This window comes from Pseudorca crassidens, chromosome 13, assembly GCF_039906515.1.
Source record: "Pseudorca crassidens isolate mPseCra1 chromosome 13, mPseCra1.hap1, whole genome shotgun sequence".
Classification (NCBI taxonomy): domain Eukaryota; kingdom Metazoa; phylum Chordata; class Mammalia; order Artiodactyla; family Delphinidae; genus Pseudorca; species Pseudorca crassidens.
This window is the reverse complement of record NC_090308.1, coordinates 48,819,392-48,836,587: the sequence shown is the minus strand read 5'-3', so window position 1 is coordinate 48,836,587 and position 17,196 is coordinate 48,819,392. Positions and strand designations below refer to the sequence as shown.

The 17,196-nt window shown below is 43.8% G+C and overlaps 1 protein-coding gene across 1 annotated transcript; it reads left to right on the top strand.

Moving 5' to 3' along the window:
• Window positions 1-384: 384 nt before the first annotated feature.
• GPR6 (G protein-coupled receptor 6) lies at window positions 385-2,694 on the top strand. The gene is made up of 2 exons (XM_067702952.1): window positions 385-547; window positions 1,163-2,694. The coding sequence occupies exon 2, from the start codon at window positions 1,182-1,184 to the stop codon at window positions 2,271-2,273; it is 1,092 nt and encodes a 363-aa protein (XP_067559053.1). The 5' UTR covers window positions 385-547; window positions 1,163-1,181; the 3' UTR covers window positions 2,274-2,694.
• Window positions 2,695-17,196: the final 14,502 nt, after the last annotated feature.

The window sequence follows — 17,196 nt, the reverse complement described above, 5'->3', positions numbered from 1 at the left end:
CCTTCAACCTGTCCCCCTCAGTGACCTTTGACTCGGGGCCTTGCAGCCTGGCCAGTGCAACTCATCCCTCATCTCTCCCCTCCCATCTCACCCTCCTTGCCTGCCCTTAGTCTCCACTCTTTTCTCCCTTGCCTCTTTCTTCCATCCCATTCCTGGAGGCTCCGGGCCGGCGGCGGCCCTCTGGTTTCTCCTCCCTCCTTGAACCCTCTGAGACATCCTTTGGAGAGGGTATATGGTGAGGGAGCTTGCTGATGGGCGGGCGAGGAAAGCGACTGCCTAGCTCGCACCCTGGAAACAGGAGCCTGACGTCACCACGCCCTGCCTGTCAATCTCCAGCGGGCGCGCTGCTCGTAACCGGCCTTTTCTTGTACTGACTGTGTCTCTGTAACTCTCAGCGGCGCCGGCACAGCTACCAGCGCCCTGCACTCCTCTGCGCGCCGTCCCGGCCACCTCCTTCAGGCGTCGGCTCTGTCCGCGCGGGCAGCGCATCCTGGCGCCCAGCCACAGCGCTCATGATCAGCGATTTCCTGAAGCCCTGACTCCCCAGGTGAGCAGCCCGGCTCTCTAAAGGAACTCTGAGGGCGTGCAGAGGGGAAGGGGTGAAGGATGGCCAGGGGATGGCTCCTTCCTGGAGCCAAGCATGACGCCACACACCCTCCACCTACACAGACCTCCTAGCTTCTCTCCCCCGAAACCGCTTTCCCAGGGGGTCTCTGGCCTCCGGGGTCCGCTGTGCTCCACGGTCGCAGAAACTTCGCTTTCAGCACCGTGGACAGCTACTCCGCCTCCCAGTTGAGGAGAGCGCCTGACAGAGCCGGTCAGAGCCAGGGCGGCACTCACTGAGGCTGACACTACTAGCTTGGTGCGCAAGATGCGTGTGCAAATACAGGCATACTTACGTGATCTGTGTGTATGCGAGTGCGTGTTATTCGTGTGTATATCTGTGCAAAAACTCAGATATCAGTGCGGGCATCCCTTGTGCATTGCACTCACACGCTCACTCACTCAACAGGTATTTATTTTTGGCTCTCAACCACTGCTTCCTCGCTCTGCTCTGGGGTCCCGGGGTGGGATGGGCAATATGAGCGGGGGAGCAGCGCCCGGCGAAGTACCCTGGCGGCGTAAACCGCACACCTGACGCTTGTTCTCCCTGTCCACGCAGGGTGTAGCTTCCCGCCGTGATGAACGCGAGCTCATCTTCGCTCAACGACTCCCAGGTGGTGGCAGTGGCGGCCGAGGGTGCGGCGGCAGCGGCCACCGCAGCAGGAGCGCGGGACACCGGTGAATGGGGGCCCCCGGCAGCCGCAGCTGCGCTGGGGGGCAGCGGCGCAGCTAATGCGTCGCTGGAGTTGTCTTCGCAGCTGCCAGGGGGGCCGACGGGGCTGCTGCTGTCTTCAGTGAATCCATGGGACGTACTGCTCTGCGTGTCTGGGACGGTGATCGCAGGCGAAAATGCGCTGGTGGTGGCGCTCATCGCGTCCACACCTGCGCTGCGCACGCCCATGTTCGTGCTGGTAGGCAGCCTGGCCACCGCCGACCTGCTGGCTGGCTGCGGTCTCATTCTGCACTTCGTATTCCAGTACGTGGTGCCCTCGGAGACTGTGAGCCTGCTTACTGTAGGCTTCCTCGTGGCTTCCTTCGCTGCCTCCGTCAGCAGCCTGCTGGCCATTACGGTGGACCGCTACCTGTCCCTCTACAACGCGCTCACCTATTACTCGCGACGGACCCTGTTGGGCGTGCACCTCCTTCTCGCTGCCACCTGGACGGTGTCCTTAGGCCTTGGGCTGCTGCCGGTGCTTGGCTGGAACTGCCTGGCAGAGCGCGCCGCCTGCAGCGTGGTGCGCCCGCTGACGCGCAGCCACGTGGCACTGCTCTCCGCCACCTTCTTTGCGGTCTTCGGCATCATGCTGCACCTTTACGTGCGCATCTGCAAGGTGGTCTGGCGTCACGCGCACCAGATCGCGCTGCAGCAGCACTGCCTGGCGCCGCCCCACCTTGCCGCCACCAGAAAGGGTGTGGGTACGCTGGCCGTAGTGCTGGGCACTTTCGGTGCCAGCTGGCTGCCCTTTGCCATCTACTGCGTGGTAGGCAGCCATGAGGACCCAGCTGTCTACACCTACGCCACCCTGCTGCCCGCCACCTACAACTCTATGATCAATCCTATCATCTATGCCTTCCGCAACCAGGAGATCCAACGCGCCCTGTGGCTCTTGTTTTGTGGCTGTTTCCAGTCCAAAGTGCCCTTCCGCTCCAGGTCCCCCAGTGAGGTCTGAAGGCTCCCTCCATCCTCTAACCAACACCACGCCCCCAACAAGCCAGCCTTTGGTGAGCTTCTCAGTGCCTGCTGATGGACTCTGAGATCCCATACTGCGACTCTGACTTTGGAAAGAGATAATAAACATAAGCACAACAAACTCACAAGGACAAAGAGGCTTGTTGGAACTTTACATATACAGTGTATACATGTGTACATATATATACAAATATTTGTATCTTCTGGAGGTGTTCAGGATGTGGAATTTCCTGTTCTGTGAAAAAACTAACAAAAAGGCGGTTGTATACTCAAATTGTACATCACACTTGTCAAATGAAGACATTCCAATACTGCTTAATTATGGCACTTTATTTTTAGCTGCTGAACTGCCAAAACAGTGTTGCCATTTTCAAGGGCAGGGGAAGGGGGGTAAAAGTGTATTTTTGTTGTATGTGATAGACTATTTTGCTGCATATGCATCAGTAAATTACAACATATTTTGTACACAAATAAACACATTATAAAAATGTAATTTTTGGCATGTGACTGATGATAGAATTACTATTTAAGAGACAAATTATTAGTGTATTTACTTTAAAAGTTTATTATGTGTTATCTCCATCCTGTGAAAATCTTAAGGTAAAAAATCACACACATTTGCACATTGCTCATAAATTGTCACTGAAACACCTAATCCAGATTATTGGGGAGGTACAGGAACTGAGTAATATATTCCCATAACGGTATTCACAGGACACTAAAGGGTTATTTGTGTATCAGTGCAAATTAATCTACGCCCTTGGTTACTGGGTTTGGAAGACAAGCTCCAGAGGATGTCTGAAACCATTCCTTTATCTTACCACATGTGCACTTGTGAATCCTGAAACCACAAATCTTAGATGTATTTTTTCCAGTTTGGAAAGAATTTTAAATGTTGAAAATTCATATTGACTGAGTATACTGTTACTGGCCAGGTCTTGTAGCAAAATGCACAGCCTTATAAAATAAATAAATTCATCAAAGACAGGATTCCAAGATATACTGTGTTCATGAGGTAAATTAAGATAAGCCCAGTAGCCCACTTTGAGGCACTCTTATCTTCAAAGTACAGGACATTAAACTAATATCCTCAAGAACTAAATATTCCCATTCAGAATTGTTAAATTGTTCCCCTCCTTCCTTTCTTACAGGTTATGTGAGTATAAATAAGATAACATATATGGACATATTCTGAGCACCTGTGAAGACATATGCACACAAGCACAGGTAGTTACTGGTCTTAGGCCTTAGGAAAACATATACAAGCAAATTTTTTCATACAGTCCACAAATATTTATTGAATGCCTACTATCTGCTAGACACAATCCCAGAGCTGGGAATACAGATGTGAACTAAATAGAAGAAAGGTCTCTGCTCATAGTGTTATCCTCTAGTAGGGGAGATGGCCTACAAGCAAATAAACAAATATATATGAAGAGATTTATTATAAAGAATTGGCTCGTGCAACTGTGGAGGCTGAGAAGTCTCAAGGTGTACAGTCAGCAAGTTGGAAACCCAGGAATGCTGCTGGTGTAGTTCCAATCTGAGTCTGAAGTCCTGAGAACCAGGAGAGCCCACAGGTTCAGGACCCAAGAAGAACTGATGTTTCAATTAGAAACCAAAGGCAGAAAAATACCAATGTTCCAGCTCAGACCAATCAGGCAGCAGGAGTTACTCAGCTCTTTTGTTCGTTTCTGGTCTTCAATTGATTGGATGAGTCTCCTCTACATTAGAGAAGGCAATCTGCTTTACTCAGCCTACTGAGTAGGCTGACACACCCAAAATAAGACACACCCAGAATAATGTTTAACCAAATGTCTGGGCACCCCGTGGTCCAGTCAAGTTGACACATAAAACTAACCATCACACCAAGAGAACACGGTAATCCAAAATAAAGGAGAAAAAGTGTTCCAGGAGGGAGGAGTCAATTGGGTCAAATATTGCTGAGAAAATAAGTAAAATGAGCATTAAAAACAATGACTCTAGATTTTGTAATGTGAATGTCATTGGTGAACTTGACAAGAGAAACTTCAGGAGAGTGGGGGCGGGGGGGGAGGATTAACTGTAGAAGGTACAAGAGAAAATGCACAAGCAATCTAGTCTCCAACATCTTGCAACAGAGCTGTGACCTTTTTAACAATATAAAACACACTAAGTTTTATAGACTTATAGTTTTATAGTGGCTGTAAATTGAGATCCAGTAGGATCAGCGTTATTGCTCATTCATCAAATTAACATTTTCTAGCTATTCAGCAACATCAGACACTCTTTCAGGCCCTATTAGTATCCAGGATGCTTTCAAGTGGATTGAAATAACAAAAGCTCTGGCTGTAAACTTTTCCAAACATGTGGTGGGGAAACCAACATGATTTCAGAGATGGAACAAAGAAGTCAAATTATTATACATGTTATAATTACAGAGAAAAATTTCTTGCAATCAGCAAGTTAAGAAAGTTCACCACTAAGATAGTAAGACAGTCTATGGATCTGACTTCAGTCCACTTGGTATTAATATTCAATATCTCCCCTAGTCCTAATCAAAACGTTTGAGAGAGCCAAGAACAAGAGGACACTAAACAATCAAGCTGTTAATATCCCTGGCTTACGCAGTTGGCCAGGCTGTGTGATGTCAAGGGTCTGGATATTAACCTACTTGATGATGTAAGGATAAAAAACTGTGAGTATATCTTGAAACATTTCTAGGAAGGAATGTCACATATTCACTTGACCCATCAACTATTAATAATCTCTATTTTAAGACCCTATGCTAGTTGCTGGAAGCATACAGTCTTTGAGAAAAGCAAGATTCACTCAAATATCCAACCACTTACCCATTTTGCTATCTGACAGGCATCCTAAATTTAATACATTTAAAATAGAGCCACTCATCTTTACCTCAATAAGTGCTCTTTCTCCCTTCTTTATCATCTAAATTAATGGCAATGACATCTTTCTAGTTGTGCAGACCAGAAACCTTGGAATCACACTTACACTTCCCTTTCTCTCATACCTCCCATCCAACGTGGATGCCTATTGCCTTTATTTTCAAAGTATACCCAGAATCTAGCCACTTCTCACATTTCCACCACTATCATCATCTCTTACTTGAATTACTGTGGTAGCCTTCTCGCTGGTCTCCTGGCTTCAGTTCTTGTGCCCTTCAGTCTATTGTCTGTACAGTGGCTCATCCTACAAACAGTTGCTCTCTTGACTACCCTTCAGATCAAAGCATGGGTCCACTAGCAGTACAGTCTGTCTCAAACGAACAAACTTGGGGAAGAATTATTTAGGCTCAAGAAATAGGCCTCCAGGAAGAATTTCTTTTTTCGTTTTCTTTTTTTTTTTAACATATTTATTGGAGGATAATTGCTTTAAAATGCTGTGTTAGTTTCTGCTGTAGAACAAAGTGAATCAGCTATACATAAACATATATCCCCATATCTCCTCCCTCTTGCGTCTCCCTCCCATCCTCCCTACCCCACCCCTCTAGGTGGACACAAAGCACCAAGCTGATCTCCCTGTGCTATGTGGCTGCTGAGGAAGAATTTCTTGAGTCTAGAAGTGAGGACATAGGCTCTTTACCCCCACAGCTGGAATAGGAATAGAGCAGGAGCCTCTGTAGCCTGAGGCCCAGGGCAGGGCTTCACTTGGCCCAAGGTATTAGTTTCCTGTTGCTGCTGTAACAAACGACCACAAACTTGGTAGCTTAAAACAATACATATTTATTCTCTTACAGTTATGAAGATCAGAAGTCTGCAATATATTTCATTGGGCTGAAATCAAAATTTAAGCAGGGCTGCACTTTCTTTGGAGGTTCTAGGGGGAGAATCTGTTTCCTTAAAATTTTCAGCTTTTAAAGTTGCATTCTTTGGTCTGTGGCCCCTTCCTCCATCTTCAAAGCCATCAGTGTATTATCTAGCTTAAGTGGTTACACTGCCTCCTTCTGTAGTCAAATCTCCTTCTGCCTCCCTCTTATAAGGACATTTGTGATTACATTTAGGACTTGCCCAGATAATTCAGGATAACCTCCCCATCTCAAGATCCTTGATTTCATCACATCTGCAAAATCTCTTTTGCCATATAAGGTAACAGTCACAGCTCTGAGGCAGTACTAATGAAAAGTACAATAATAAAGGCATATACAGAGTGTAAGGATCCCATAGGAAGGTCAGAGAAATTCTATGGAAATCCAGTAGGAAGGCAATACTGAACTGAGTCAAGAAGAACAAAAGAAGTTTTCAAGGCAAAAGACACTGAAGGGGAGTGTACCAGACCAAGAGGACAACATGAAGCATAAAAGTGTGGCCCATTCAGAGCAATGCAGGCCATTCAGTATAGCTGGAGTGTGTAAGAACTAGAACCCAGAGAGGAAATAATGGGAGATAAGTCTGGAGAGGTAGGCAGGAACCAGATCACAAAGAGCAGTGCTGGGAATGGATTGCAGGTGGAAAAGACTGGAAGCCAAGAGACTATTTTAGAGACCAGTTGCAGCAATCCAGGTGAGAGCTGATGTCAGCATCAACTAAGGGGTAGGAGAAGGGGATGGATTCAAGAGGTATCAAAGAAGAGAGTGTCTTTGACTAAGTGAGTGATTATGGGGATTAAGGAAAAATTGAGGAGTCAAGGATGTTCAAATGGGGGGATAACACTGAGATGGGAACATAGCAGGAAAGGCAGATTTGAGAAAGAGGGTGGTGAATCAAGTTTTCTACATATTAAATGTCAGGATCTGTGGGAATATCCAAGTGGAGGCAGCTGGGCCTGTGGCATTGGAGCTTGCAGGGTGGCGGGAATGGAGACATAATTTCAGTAGTCATTGACCTTAAGGTGGAAGTGAAGCCACAGGAGGGAATGAGAAAAGGCCAAAGTTACAGTCTGGACACAATAACATATGGGAGTACCGTGAAGGAAGCAAAAGAGAAAAGGAGACCAAGGAGGATCATCCAGGCGAGACCTTTGGAAAACCAAGAGGAAAAAAGTTTTAAGAAGGAAGTGATCAAGTGTGTAAAGCATGCCCAGAGGTCAAGTAAGAGAGGGTTTGGAATGTGCTAGATTTAGGAACGTGGTGGTCACTAGTGACTTAAGTGAGAGCAGCTTCAATGGAGAGTGAGATAAAAGCTAGATTGCAGTAGATTGAGGAGGTAATGGGAATTTTCTAATTTTTTTCAATATATTTAACTTTAAATGGAAGGACAGAAATAGGGTGGTAGCTTGAGAGAAATACTGGGTCACAAGATAGTCTTTGTTTTGTTTTTTAAAGATGGGCAAGAATAGAATACATTATTAGACTGAGGAGGAAGTACCATGTAATTGGAATGTCAGAAGACAGCAGAGAGAGTAAGATGCCTCACAGAGGGAGGCTTCACAGGAGAATGGGGTCCAGAACATAATGTGATGGGGAGAGAGGGACTTAGACAGGAGGAGGTGGAGACACAGCTCCCCTGCTCTGACAGGAGACAAGGTGGGAATTATTGGTACTGATAGAGCTAAGTTTATAGGTGGTGGGAGGAAGTTCACAGAGTTCTCATCTCACACCCTCAATTTATCTGAAGGAGGAGTGCCAGTTAAGAGACTATTGCGAGAAGTATCAAGAACCTAAGGTGATGATTTTGGGGACAAAGCTGTGAATTTGGGATAGTGTAATCATTTAATCAAAATTAAAGGTCAGACCACACCAAGTACTGCAAGGATGTAGAGCAATTAGAATTCTCATATACTGATGTTGGGAATGTAAAATAATACAAACACTTTGGAAAATAGTTTGGTGGTTTCTTAAGAAGGTAAACATACTCCTCCTACCATATGACCCAGCCATTCCACTCCTCCTAAGTATTTATCCAAGAGAAATTAAAGCATATGTCTATATAAAGACTTGCACATAAATGTTCATAGCAGCTTTACTTGTAATAGCCAAAAACTGAAAACAACTCAAATGTCCATCACAGGTAAATGAATAAAAATAAACAAACTGTGGTACATCCATACAATAGAATGTTACTCAGAAATCAAAAAGGATGAACTATTGATTCAGGCAACAACATGGATAAATCTCCAAATAATTATGCTGGGTAAAAGAAGCCAGGCAAAATGAACACACATTGTAAGATTCCATTTATATAAAGACCTTGAAAATATATAGTGACAGAAAGCAGATCAATGGTTGGGATTGGGGGAGTAGGGATGGGAAAGAGAGAGAGGCAGCGATTGCAAAAGGGCACAAGGTAACATTTTGGGGTGATGGATAAGTTCATTATCTTAATTGTGATGATGATGTCATGGGCGTATACTTGATATGTCAAAACTCATTAAGTTGTATACTTTAAATATGTACAGTTTATTATACATCAATTATACCTCAATAAAATTGTAATAAATAAGTATCAGAGAAAGAATCATAGTAAAATAGCATCTAATTGAAAATAATGCCGGATGGAAATAAAATATAAAGTTCCAATATGGCATGATTCATGTGTCAGAATAAGTTATGCTGCAGTAACAAACAACCCCCCAAAATCACAGTGACTTAACACAGCAAAGATTTCTCACCTATACTATGTTAACTGCACTGCCTGGGCAACTTCCCAAGACAACTGTTCTATATGCAGCAATGTAGCCATCCATCTTCTGACTCTATCCCTACAACAGGAGGTTATCTCTATAATCACTGGGGGAGAGGGAGAACTGGAGGGTCTCACACCAGCAATGCAATGCTTTGGCCCATAAATGACACTTCCACTCACAGCCCATTGGGCAGAGCTAGTCACATAGCCCACCTAACTACTAGGGCATGGGGAAAAGTAATAATCCTGAATGTTCAGAAAGAAAGGTGAATCAGAAATGGATGAATTCACGAAGATTTTACCACTCATGGTTTCGAGAACAAATACACTGTCTCTGCCATCCCAAACTGAACAACAAGTTGCAGAGAGAAGAGATTCACAAGATTCAAACACAAATCTTCAATTATTTAAGACTAGACAGAGGTTTATCGCCGTTTAATAAAACTTTACATTGTGGGGCTGTTGGGTTCATTTGAAGGAACAGAGTGTAAAAACGTCAAGACGTGAAGTGAGCATAAAGGAAATGCAGTTCCAGATTGGACCTGATTTTCTAACCTCAGTCAGACTTTGCCCCTGGTCACACAGGAGGGGAGAATTGTGAAGGTTTAGCACAAACCCTTCTCCACAAACAGACTAACAAGCCCAAGCCCATGTTTTGGATATGTTGTTGAGATTTTGTGGGAAAAATTGAGGGAAAGAGTGCAAATTGATGGTGATCAGAGAATCCAGAAATATCTGAATTCTACCACAAACTTACTGGGTCCCTTAGGGAAATAGTGAGGGACAATATCCTGTCAAAATTATTAGCTGTTGAAGGGAAGGAAGGAGGAAGGAAGTTAGCTGTGACTGTGAGCTGTGGCTTTGGCACACAGCCTAAAGGCAGAGCATCCTTAGAAGCTAGGCTGGGTTGTATAAACCGTCCTGTTCTCTTAAATCAAGAATGTATAAATGGCCTCAGTTCAAAGCTTGACTTGCTTTGCCCAATTTAAGCCCTTAATACACAAACCCAGGTCTCAAATCTTGCCGTTAGTGGTTATAAAAAGAAACAAAACCAACACCAAACTTCCAGACATGGGAAGAAGATAATCAGAATGAGAGAGAGAGGGTGAGAGAGAGAGACCCAGTGGCCAGTTAGCCTGCACCTGGTTGCCTCAGAGGATGGCGAGAAGAAACCGGCCAGGCCTCCACACAAGGAGCAGTTCTGTCCCTTCTACTCCAGCCAGAAGGAAGGGAGTATGCAGTTGGCCATTTACTAGATGGGCCAATTGGATCAGTGTTCCTGCCAATTAAGGGTAGAGAAAAGAAGATGGAGAGAGAGAGGAAAACAGCAGCTTACATGATGCGGTCATCTGGCTTTTTAACTAGCTGTCAGGCCATGGGAAAATTCTTATTTGTTCAGTGGGGAATCATAATAGTTATTACCTTCTAAGGCTGTTGTAAGGGTTAAATGAGTTAATATATAAAGTTCAGTAGTGCACATGGTAGCATCATGTATGCCTTAGCTGCTATTGTTATTACTGTTGGTGAAAGCAGACTTCACGAATACTGAATTTCACCTAGTCTAGATTTTACAGCCTTAAGTGCATTTTGCTTTCCAAGTTTCCCTCTACTGCACCCATAAAATATTTTTCATATGTTATCTGTTTTCAGTAATCTTCAAATCTCAAAAATGCCTTTTCAATATCTTTAGCTACTGCTTTGAAAATAATTTGAATACAACGTATGATATTCATATAACATTTTTGATACCTAGTTAAGATTTATCCCCAAAACAGCAATCCAAATCAGCATTATGCCCATTTTTTCCAATGAATGAAATTGAGATCTACATACTTGCTAAAAAATATTGATCTTTAATTTTCAAATAGAATCTTGACATTTAGGAATACCTGAGCAGAACAACATTGATGCTGATTATATTACCTCTGCTTCCCTGAAAGCAGATTTTTTTTATACATAAAACCAAACAAAAAATTAACCTGCACACACACACATCCTCTCTGACTTTGTCTTTCTGTTTCTCTCTCTTTCACGTACACACACACACACACCATGTCTCTATTCTCTGTGACTTACCAGGGCTCACTCACTAGGATATACTACACACCCAGTAGTTGTTTGTGTTCCAGGATGTTCTGCAGAACTCCATTATTTTCTAGAGCAGTGCAGCTATAAGAAAGGAATCTGTCTGGATGAACTTCATAGGTATATAGGAGAGCCAACATTCCCAGAGTGGTGGCTGGATGAACACATTCGAATACATATATGTAGGTGGAAGGAAGCGGGGACAAGGACCTACACTCACTAAGAGAGTCCTCTGAGTACTGTACTTATCAGTCCAGGCATGTTGTGTTGAGGGAAAAGGGTTTATGGCCATTTGAGTATGCAAGTGAGAGCCATGTCCTGGAAGCCTTCCTGTGTGTGTTGGCTTAAGTCCTAGTGTAACCAAATTCAAGAATGATTATAGTGCCTGGTAGTGGGGTATTACTGTAATATTCAAGTGAACCTTGTATTAAAAGAATAATTGCCCCTAGATGTTTTTATTATTATTAATGGGAACACACAGTAAATAAACACAAGACAGCATTCTTTCCTTCACTGGAAGTGTTAAATTTGTGTTTTGCCAATATTTTACACAAAGATGCTTATGAAAACATTGGCAGAGGTAAAGACAGCTATACAATCATGTTTCATAACATACTGGTAAGTCACATTTCCACCACTGTGAATGCACATCCACTTTATTACTGAAACAGCTGACAGCTGATAATATTATCTTTTGTTGCTGAGACATTTAAACAGTGTGTGACAGGTGTCACTGGACAGGCTGGTACCATACCAACAGAACTTTCTATATCATGCAGTGTGCACGTGAAAACCAATCTGCCTGGGCTTTGCAGATTGCACTTAACTCCTGGAGCTTGTGGCTATCTGTGACTTCCTTCCTCTCCAGTTGTCAAGGGAGCCAACTGGGTCTGCTGGGGGTTTCGGCTGTAGCATCAGAGCCAGTCAGGACTGGAGGGACCTGAGAGACCATCTTGTCCACTCACTTGGGCTTCAGACTGTAATACTGTCTTTGGATTCAGTTCAGAGAAAATGGGTCATTTACCCAAGATTGCACAGCTTGTAAATGGGGAAGACAGGTTTCCTCTTTTTCCTCCCTATCACATGAAGTATTTGGCATTCTGTCAGTCCATATAGACTCACATGTTCTCTCAACTACCTTTACAGTCCCTCTCTGCCCCTCCCTCTCTTCTCAGAGATGTCCCTTTCTTACATCCTAGCAAAGCAGCTGGGCCAGGACTCCATGCCAACTCTAGTGCCTGGACTGAGAGCTCTGAGTGTTGTTAGGATCGGTGACTCAGGCTGGACTTTTGGCAAGGAGGGTGCTGATGGAGGTGTTTGCAAAGCCCGACACTATCTCTTCTGGACTTCAAACCCCAGGCTCAGAGTGAATGGTCCTACCACTCCAGAGTCCTGGCCATTCAGTGTGGTGAAAGAAGGGAGTTTTGACCCTAGACTCTGCTTATCATTCTCCCAAAGCTCAAAGTTTGGCCGCCTTTCTTTCTGTCAAGACAGAATGATACCACCCAGGAAGCAGTCTTGTGGCAACTTCCAGCTCCACTGTTGTGGAGGACAGTCTTTGGCTAAGCATTCAGTCAATTGGTAGACAAGCTGAGTAATCAGCTTGTAAATCAGATGTCCCTAAATATCAGAGCCAAACTCTCTTGTGCCCTATAATTCAGTCCAGGATTTGCTCTGTATGTTGTTTATACTTGAAATACCATCTTCAACCGCTAAGTCATGCAGTTGACCATCTTCAGGACTTTAAGTAAAGCTTTTAGCCTAAAGAGTCAAGAGTTTTCTACCTCCCCCAATTAAGCTTAATGTAGATTAATGAGTTAAATTACAAATTTTTATTCTATTAAAAAATTAGAAGAAAATATGTGAGTACCTATCTTTGACATCTCTGGAGTGGGGAGGATTTTCTGAGCTGAAAGCAATGAACAGAGTCACAAAAGTACATAAGAAATTAAAGTATGTGTGCTAAAACAAACCTGTCATAAACTAAACCAGAAGAAAAAGAACATAGTAAATATTTAAAGTGTATATATGACAAAGGGGTTATTCTCTTACATTTGAAGAATTTTTATAATCAAGAAAAGCTAATGAACCCATTAGAAAATTTGATAAAAATATGAAACATATTTCATAAAGGAAGATAAACTGTTCAATTATATTACCCAAGAAATGTGAAAAGAAGCAGCAAGATGCCATTTTTCATCTAGCAAGTCAGGTACTTTTTTCAGTGAAAGTATCAAGTATTGACAAAATAATAATCATAATGTCTTGTTGACTTTGAAATATATGTAGAAGTAAAATGTAAGACACAACATTTCATTGTATAAGAGCAGAAATTTATGAAGTAGAAAAAAACTATGATGGAGAAAACTAACAGTCTTCTCATTGTTTGGGAAATGGTAACAGTACTGTATTAGTTTCCTCTGGCTGCCATAACAAATTACTAGAAACTGGGTGGTTTTGAAAACAACAGAAATTTATTCTCTCACAGCTCTGGAGGCCAAAAGTCTGAAATCAAGATTTCGGCAGGGCCACTCCCTTTGAAGGCTCTAGGGGAGAATCCTTTCTTGCCTCTTCCAACTTCTGGTAGCTCCAGGCATTCCTTAGCCTATAGCTGCATAACTCCAGTCTCAGCCTCCATCTATACATGGCCTTCTCTTCTCTGTGTCCTCTCCTCTTCTGTCTCTTACAAGGACCTTTTTCGTTGGATTTAGGGCTCACCCAGATCATCCGGGATGATCTCATCTACTGAGATCCTCAATTATATCCTCAAAGACACTTTTTCTAAATAAAGTCACATTCAAATATGTATTTTAATTCAGCATTTACAGTTGTTCTTGGTGGAAGGATTGGTTTCTTACAAGCTAGTCCATCATAGTCAGAAGTTCCTAATACATGCTTACTGAGTATCATTTTGTTTGGATGTATTCCAGAAGAATGTATGCTTTCTCTGTTTCCTATGTATATATTTTAAATCTACATTAATGGTGTTGTGTTGTGTGAGATCTCCTTGTGTTTCTTACCTTTTTCTCTGAGTGCCATGCCTCTGAGCTATCCCTGTGGCTGTGTAGACTCTAAAGATTATGCTTCTCACTGCTGAATCTCACAGTGTGCTTCCACCACATTCCAGTCTCCCAGTAATGGCACCCAGGCTGTCTCCAACTTTCTAAAACCACAAATAGTCTCGAAATGAGCACTCCCAAGTATGCCCCTTTACTGACCAGTCTGAGAATTTCTTTGAACTATATATACTCAGGAGCAGAATTACTGGATCACTTGACCCAGAATTTCTGACTCAAATAATTGCTAAATTTGACTAAGCAGTATAATATTGCTCTCTGGACTGGTTTCATCTCTATATTAATTGCTCAATATCACAGAAGTGTGAGTATTTGGAATTTCCCATAAAGCAAAATGGATACAGTAGGGATGCTAATCACTTTGTTCTCACGCCGCCTCCACCTGCCCTGTACACACACACCTGCTTCCTGCTCTGGCCTCCTTAGTTTTACCAGATGGACTTATCCCCACAGGCCACAGCTGACTGGACAATGATGGACACCTTGACCATGCTGAGCCAACCAGATACTTTCTACCAAAAATTTGGGATAAGGACACTGAAACACTCAGTTAGAAGATGGTGGACACTTGAACTGAAAGTTTAGAGTCAGAACTACTCTGGTTCAACCACCGTCAACAACTTTCGCACTGATAATTAAGCAGGGAGAATCAGTCGAGAGAGAGAGAGAGAGAGACAGACAGACAGACAGGCAGACAGACAGGCAGAGAGACAGACAGACAGAGACAGAAACAGAGAGACAGAGAGAGAGAAGCAGTGAATGGAGCCGACATGTAGCTGCACTAGAAATGGAAGAAGCAGTTTATCTGCTGACTCCCTGGACCTGGACCTTGTGGGTCTTCCTGAATTTTGTTCCCCATTTTGGATGCCTACAAGGTTTGTGACCTACTGAATTCTTTTTTAAAAAACTGACTTTACCTAACTTAAATAGGCTACTTTCTAATAACCAAATAGCTCCTAGGAAAATATATAGCTTATTTGCTTGCCTTAGTAGACAGAGCACACTGATTTTTGTAAATAAAGTTTTACTGGAACACAGGCAGCTCATTCATTTATATATTGTCTATGGTTGCTTTTGCACTACAAAGACAGAGCTGTTACTGTATGGCCTACAGAGTCTAAAATATCATCTGGACCTTCACAGAAGAAGTTTGCTTACCCCAGGCTAATCTTTAGATAACTCAGTGGCATCATTATGAATATCGTCTCTTGCAATCTGCCTTGGTCCCGTGTTGCGCTCAGGGTTTCTTGAGGTGTATAGAGGGCTACTTGCCCAACTCTAAATGCCCCCAGAGAGCTGTGATGCTCTAGCAACTGGTTTTCTCTCTCTCCCCCTCAGGACCATTCTGCTCTGCATTGTTACTTCTCTCTGCTCTTTGGGTAGGATGGCAGCACCATGATTAGCTGTTCCTGTGTCTATCACCTCTTGCGATGTCTGCTGGACCCTCCCCTTTCCTCCTCCTTTCCTCTCTCTCCTTTCCCTGCAGCTTCTCACTTTGCACTTTTGTCTTTGAACATTGAGTTTTAGGGCCAGTACCAGTCATCCAGTGCTCTGCTAAGGAGCTATCTAGACATACTGTCTCTCCTTCAGTCTTCTTATCTGAGGTTCTTATTGATTATTTTAATTATAGTTTAGTTTTATGTTCAGACTGCTGACACCTCCACATTGTGGAAAGTGCTGGAAACAGAGAAGTGGAAAAGTACAAAGAGGATTTCAACAGTTCTGCAGGACACATTAGATACTAGGCACTGGAACAAAGGTGGAGATAGACCACCCCTCCTCTGCATCTTCATGCAGATTCCACTTGGCCACCTCGCCATACCTCTGCCCCATTCTTCCCACTTCCACACAGGGCTGCGCTGGGCCAGAGTTCCAGATAGCCCTCTTTACATTTTGTCTTGACACAAAGACCCCACCCTAAACTACACCCTGCCCTTTAGAATCATCGCTCTAGCCATCTTTGGGGTGAAGTATTAAGAGAGGACAGAAGCCCTAGACATATGGACCCATCTAAAGTCCTCAAATGGTAGTCCTATATATATAGTAAGCCGCTTGTATTGTAATCAAAAGGGTATAATTTCTGCTCATGGTGGGGCTGGCACCCTGGGAGTCAGACTTAGGCCTCAGCCCTGGCTCTTCCTTTGCATGTGTGACCGCAGATGAGGTCCTTCACCTCTCGGGCCTCAGCCTGTTCATCTGCAAACTGAGGGGTTTGGACTGAGATGAGTTCTGAGTTATCTTTTATTTTAGCCTTGTCACTCTGTTTTGAGCAGTTGGCCAGCCAAGATCCCATCTCTGATGGGGCTTAGAGAGATGCTATGTTGGCCGAGAACCAGCTTACTCTTCAGGGGATCCCTTGCTTAAATAACTTGGGTGGGGGTTCACTATATCCAGAGGCTGCTCTGTGCTTTCTGGCTTTGACTAAGGCAGAAATGCTTTGAAAACTGGTGGAATTTCATGTTCTAAAAGTTCATCACAGGGCTCCACCTGCATTAGAGAAAGGTGTATGAAGAGCAGAGAAGTGAGCTATTCTTGTCAGCTCCTCTGCTTAAACCCACAGTAGCTCCCATTGCCACTAAAGTCAGACTCCTTCACATGACCGGCCAAACTCTTCATCAACGAATCCCTGGCAGCTTCTTCCCATGGACCTCTCCTCAGCCAAGCCAGATGCCTTTTAGTGCTTGAATATGCTGCTCTCATCCACCTCCAAGGCTTTGTATGTTCTGTTACCTTCGACCCCAACCCTCCTCCCCTGCCCTCCCCACCTCTTCCCAACTGGTGAGTAATACCTCAGGTCCTAGTTTACACAGTTCCTCCGCCTCAGACGAGGCTAGGTCTCCACAGGATGTTCTCCAAGTGCGCTGAGCATCCCCCAGCCTGGTAGTCTTCACCCTTTCTGGCAATTATTTCTCTAAATTGCCTCTCCTTGCTAGATTCTTAGTTCCAAGGGACCCTGTCCATCTTGTCACCACCATATCCCAAGGCCTGAAGCAAGCCTTGTGTTTAAAAGGTATTCAAAACATACATGGTAAAGGAGGGCCAAGGAATGAATTTGCTTCCTCTTCATGATGAGAAACACCTTCCTTCTTAGGCACTGCTATGGCGATTGGCCCAGAAGCCTTAAAAATGATCCAGTTAAGTGGCTTTATTAGCTGAAAGCTAAATGATGGGGAGATGTCTG